The 6,000-nt window shown below is 51.5% G+C and overlaps 1 protein-coding gene across 2 annotated transcripts in view; it reads left to right on the top strand.

The window, feature by feature from the left end:
* Window positions 1-5,729, top strand: part of WDR59 (WD repeat domain 59) — an 84,123-nt gene extending 78,394 nt beyond the window's left edge. For both annotated transcript variants that reach the window (XM_084812193.1, XM_084812194.1), the window contains 3 exons: window positions 1,456-1,579; window positions 3,496-3,638; window positions 4,328-5,729. In XM_084812193.1, the coding sequence (XP_084668319.1) occupies window positions 1,456-1,579; window positions 3,496-3,638; window positions 4,328-4,563 (503 nt within the window). In that variant the 3' untranslated portion in view covers window positions 4,564-5,729. The remainder of the gene's footprint in view (window positions 1-1,455; window positions 1,580-3,495; window positions 3,639-4,327) is intronic.
* Window positions 5,730-6,000: the final 271 nt, after the last annotated feature.

A 6,000-nucleotide genomic window follows, 5' to 3' on the forward strand; every position in this document is an offset into this window, starting at 1 on the left:
GGGAGAGCAGGTTACAAACTGGGATGAAGATTGATCAGAGAAGGGACAGAATACGGAGTGTCTATCCTGTTGAGCTGTGACACGCTGGGTTCTGCAGCTTTCCTTTGGGCCCTACTTGTTTTATCGCTTCAGTGGCTGTTGCAGGATTCGCCACCCCTGAATCTGCAACATCCTCGCCTCTGTGTGGAAACTCTAAGCCAGGTCAAGGAGCGGGAGACTGCCGCCGCCACTCCAGACAGGCCCCGGCTGGCAGCTGGGTCTTGGGCTGCATGCCTCCCTGGGCGCAGCTTCCACCGCGAGGCTCCCCCATCCCACCCCAGGATTGGCCAGTTGCCGCAGCAGAGCAGGAATTCTCTGGCGGGTAGCCATCTAGGGAAGATATGCGTGGATGGTGACTTTTGCTGCGAGGCTTTCCCATCTTCTCCAAAGCCTCTGCACCTGCTTGTCTTGGAGAGGCAAGCCCTCCGCTCCCTTTCCTGGGTCTCTCGTTAAAAGATGCTTTTGGCTTCTTTTCTCCTCCATCAGGGGGTTGGGTGCGGCGAGGTTCCTATTCGGAACAGTGGAGCTTGGCTGCCTGTCAGTTTGCTGGTTTTCGGGAAACACTAGATTTTGTTTTGGAGTGGTGGGGAGTTCCTAGATGGAGAGGTCTGCTATAGCAGAGGGGGGGGAAACTGTGTCCCTCCAGAGATGATCAGGGGACTGGAAACAAAGCCCTGTGAAGAGAGACTGAAAGAACTGGGCCTGTTTAGCCTTGAGAAGACTGAGGGGAGATAGGATGGCGCTCTTCAAGTACTTGAAAGGTTGTCCCAGAGAGGAAGGCCAGGACCTCTTCTCCATCATCCCAGAGTGCTGGACACAGAATAATGGGCTCAAGTGACAGGAAGCCAGATTCTGGCTGAACATCAGGAGAAACTTCCTGACTGTTAGAGCAATCTGACAATGGAGCCAATGACTTAGGCAGGCGGTGGGCTCCCCCACACTGGAGGCCTTCAAGACGAGGCTGGACAGCCATCTGTCAGGGACGCTCTCACTTGGATTCCTGCACCGAGCAGGGGGCTGGACTCGATGGTCTTGTAGGCTCCTTCCAACCCCACTATTCTATGATTCTGTGATGGGAGTGGTAGTCCAGCAACGTTTGAAGGTTGTTGGCCACTGTGCCTGAGTTTGTTAACTCAGTCTGTGGTCTGTTCTGGTGCAGCCTACGCTCGGTGCAGCCTACGCTCGGTGCAGCCTACGCTCGGTGCACCGAGCTGCAAATCCTGCTCTTCTTGTGTTACTCTCCAGGGCGGGGGGCAGGGGGAGCTGCAGCAGGCTGCCTGCTAGCACAGGAGCCTTCTTCCTAGGGACCGAAGGCCTTGGCAGCCTGAGGCCAGCCAGCTCATCTGCACCAGCGTGGCATTCTCTGAGCTGCCACCGCTGCCTCCGAAGTCCACTCACCATCTTTGACCCCCGCAGCCAACAAAGAGATGGACCACACCCCAGCCTGGTGCGAGTCCTCCCCTGAGGACTTCCGCTTTGGCAGCCTGCCCTACACAGACCATCGGGACCGGGAGAAGGATCAGCACGACAGGAACAAAAGGTGACGGGCGGGGCGTGGTGGGTCTTCTGCTTCTTTGGTTGGAGGGGGGCCCAGGCGGCTGTCAGGGGGAGCCCACAACCTCTTTGTGACATCACAGAAGAAGGGAAGTGGGCGGACTCTGGGCTGCAGAAGGGCTCTTCTCCCACTTTCTCATTTTAGAGCTATCCCTATTCCCATTTGGGCAGCCCAGGCCGGGAGGGAGGGAGGGAGGGATTCCTGCACCTCCCAGTTGGTTCCTGGTTTGACTAAGGAATCTAGCTGAGCTTCCAGATCACCTTGATCTTCCAAGGACCTGGAATCTTAATCTGTTTCCTCAAGGGACACTCTTTTGGGGGTGTGGGTCTTTGCAGTTTCTTTGTACGTTTATTACATTTCTATATTACCCAGTAGCCAAAGCCTTCTGGGCGGTTCATGTATAGTTCTCATATATTGGGGGTTTTCTCCCCACCGTGCTGATGTTCCCCCAGACCACCTATTCATGATTTGAATGTTAATTATTTTGTGGTCTTGGAAATATCCCCACAGTCATCACAATTTTGAATCAGAAGGGTCCTCACCAACCTGAGGAGCAACAGTCCCAGTCTTATACACCTTTTTGTTAAAACTGGCTGTTGGTGACCGATAAATACTGTGCATCGTTAATGCTGGATCTGCTAGGTTATTCAGTCAAATAGCTACATTTTTAACAGATCGCAGCTCAGATAGAAATGACTGCTCCCTTCATGACATGATTACGTTAATTATATTCTCTTCCTCACCACCACCACTCCCCAAATTATTTTTGTTATTTATGAAAGTGCTAAAATCACGGCCGTTTTTCTAAACTTCTTGATGCACTAAACCGAGAGCCACAGAGATCAAATGGCTTAAGAGGGAAATTTATCCTCCTTCATGTATGCATGGATGTATTTCTTTAAAAATGTTACACCGTGCCTTTCCAGCAATCTCAGACAATGACCTCAACATGGCTTACTACGACATATGTCTTGAATCTTTTTAGATGTGGAGTGGTATACAAATGTTGTAAATAAATGAATAAATGAATGAGTGTGTGTGTGCGCGCGTGTGTGTGTGTGTGTGCGTGCGCGCACACTCACACACAAGAAAAAAACTAAAACTCATAAATCTATAAGAATAAAGAGGATTTGTGTCTGTCTGTCTATCCAAGCCATAATGTGAAGACCATGAAACCTAGACACCTGAAACTTGGCATGCATACTAAGGTGTGCACCTCAGGGTTATTTCATTTTAAAAACATATTAATTTTAATTTGTTTTAAATGTGTCCATCTGGTTGAAGCCTGCAACTACATCTTCAGCCACTAGGAGCAGCTTTCCCTAACCAGCGGATAGCTTTGCAGTCTGTAGAGTTTGAAGCCAGGGGAGACTAGCAGGCCAAGGGACAAAGTTGTATGACTGCCCCTCCCCCCACTGCTATGGGGCACCCCCCTCCCCTGGGGAATGGAGTGGATAGACCCTCGCCCAGGGGGCTGTAGAGGTGTGCCATGGCCAGGCCTGTGCCTAGGGGTGGCTTCACTCAGATGGGGCGGGCACAATGTGAGCAGCTCTGACAGGTGTGTAAGTTTGCTTAAAGGCTGTGCTCTGTGGAACGATGGGCTGTTCCCCCCGTGTGAAGCTGGGTCCATTTGCTATTACTACAGTAATAGAAAGCTGAGAACAAGAATAAAAACAGTAGCACAGAGTAAAACCAGCAAGAACTGTGTGGAGAATGAAGAATGTACAGGCTACCTTTGCAGAAACCAAGCCAGGCAGGTCACTGCCCCATGTCAGTAGTGGAGTGGGGGGGAGAAGAAAGAACAGAGGGGGTGGTATCAAAGGGTGGATGTAAGCCCAGGCCGTGACCTGCACGGAGGCTTCCTTTCAGCTGGGGATGAGGACTCTGGGCTCTTTCTCCAGGCTTCTGGATCCAGCCAACACCCAGCAGTTTGATGACTTCAAGAAGTGCTACGGTGAAATCCTTTACCGCTGGGGCCTTCGGGAGAAGCGGGCTGAAGTCCTCAAGTTTGTTTCCTGCCCCCCTGACCCTCACAAGGGGATTGGTGAGTGGAAGCCTGCTCTGCCTCTGCATGCCCAAAGGCCCAGGTCCAGTCTCTGGCAGCTCCACTCAAAAGGATCAGGGAGCAGCGGATGGGCCTGCTCCTTGCCCAAGACCTTGGAGAACCGCTGCCGTTCAGGACAGACAGGGCTAGGCCGGGCCGGCAGTCTGTCCTGGCCTACGGCAGTTTCTTGTGTCCTCGTGGGGCACTAAAAAGACCTTTCTATTTAAAAGGGCAACTTATAGTGTAGCAGCAGCAACAAAGCGATGAAGCCCCTGCCCCAGTTTCAACAGGGAGGGGAGGACAGCCAGATGGGCAAAGGTACCAGGAGCAGAGTGTGTTCAAATGCAGTTCTGTATATTTAGGCTTTACAGAAGAGGTGTGTTAATCTGGAAAAGCCTGGGGTCCCAATCAGGCCCTTGGGGTTTCCCCGGATTTCTCCCAACGGCCCCCCTTCCATCAGCCACTGACCATTGTTTCCCCCTCTGCTGAACTGGCAGTAAGAGCTTTAAGCTAAGATATGCTGGAATTTGGGCCTGCCCCCTTTGCCTTCTGCTTTGCCCACCACTGGAATGTGGCCCCTGAGAGCTTCTCCGAGAGATAGTTCGGCCCCAGGCTGAAAGTGGTTCCACCCCCCTGTTGCAGAGGCGCCCTCCCATAAGCACTCTTCTGCTCTCTTGCTCTCCCGGCAGAGTTTGGTGTCTACTGCAGCTACTGCCGCAGCGAGGTCCGTGGCATCCAGTGTGCCCTCTGCAAGGGCTTTGCGTTCCAGTGCGCCATCTGCCACGTGGCCGTGCGAGGCTCCTCCAACTTCTGTCTGACCTGTGGACATGGAGGGCACACCAGCCACATGATGGAGTGGTTCCGCACCCAGGAAGTGTGTCCCACTGGCTGCGGGTGCCGCTGCTTGCTGGAGAGCACCTTCTGACCAAGCGTCCTGCAAGCCTGAGTCTGCGCACACCATGGTCTCGGCTGGGTCGCTCTTGAAAAGCAACGAGGCCACCGTTCTCCCAGGGTGCTTCTGAAACACGTGGGTGGTCTTCTGGGTTGCTGGTGGCATTCTGCGCTCCCTGGCAGAAGGTTGAGTGGGATGGTTGGTGGCCCCAAGAGCATCTCTCAAGCTCCTTGTGGGTTTCCTGCCTCAGCAGAGTCTTTCCAAGGTGCAAAGAGAGAGACAGTCATATGTAGAAGACAATCACTGTAGCTTGGCATGGGTGAAATAGTTCTTGAGCAATGGAGGGATCACGGGCCTCATACCCTGGAGTTGGAAGAGTGAAGCAAACACTCCTGGAGATTCTGGTGGATATTTGAGAAACATGCAGTGAACTCTGAGCTGGATGAGGTTGTATTGATGTTTTTTGAACTGCCATTCCTTGGCCTTGGAGTTCTCTGTATTACACAGACAGGAAAGATCAAAACAGAGCGAGCTTCCTACACAAACACAGGGGGAAGACATCTGTCTTGGCTGAATTAATTGGTGTGTCCCTTGTGAACAGAGTACAGCATAGGGTCTGCCCTGAGCGCCGGACAGAAAGTTCTCCTTTCTCCTCTAGGTGATTTTTTTTTACTGCTCCATCTGAGGCTCTAAAATAGCTTCAAAGGTTGATGGGCCAGTAGGATTTGGTCCCTTGTAAAAACAAGGCTGTTATTTCTGGTGGTACTTCAGCGACTTGACTTGGATGTGCCTCTGACACTCCTCCAGCAACCAGCATCCACTGCAGGACTGGAATGGACTGTCTTGTTGAGTGTGAGAATGGATTCTATAAGAAAAGGGGGTCGAAGAGTTTCAAGGGGCAGCACCAGCTGTCCACTTTGGAGTAGTGATTTCAAGACTCAAATATCAGTATTTTTTATGCCAAAATGCATTCCAGCCCACAGGAATGGGTGAGGGCAAGAGTCTTCTTTGCTGCCCAGCAACTGCACAAATACCTTTTGGGTGCAAACGGGCGGCTGAGCTGAGCTCTCCTGCTTTGGGTCCAGGCTTGCTGAGCCCATCAAGAGCATGGATGCTGTCGACACCGTTATTTTCAAGCTGTGTAGCTGAGGAAGTGTGTTTGTGTATATTCTGTAATAAAATAAGAACATTTTATAAAAGCTGTCTTGCTATCTACCACCTTTGAAATTATTCAAAAGCCATCATTCTCGCTTAGTAACTCAGTGCTTGTATTTTTCCTTGGGTATGGTCTTCTCTGTGCCACATATGTTATTGATCAACAAAACGCCCATAATTATGCTCAAAACAGCCTTGGCTGAGAGAGCGATCTGATAGCTTGCTAGGTGTCTGTGACATCACAGCAGTTCTGCCAATGGTTGATGGAGGGCATGCAGCTTTCTCTGCTGTTCTAATGCAGGCCTTTCCCTTTTG

The sequence above is a fragment of the Heloderma suspectum genome, chromosome 8 (assembly GCF_057233095.1).
Source record: "Heloderma suspectum isolate Gila_16-S chromosome 8, 16-S_ref, whole genome shotgun sequence".
Taxonomy (NCBI): domain Eukaryota; kingdom Metazoa; phylum Chordata; class Lepidosauria; order Squamata; family Helodermatidae; genus Heloderma; species Heloderma suspectum.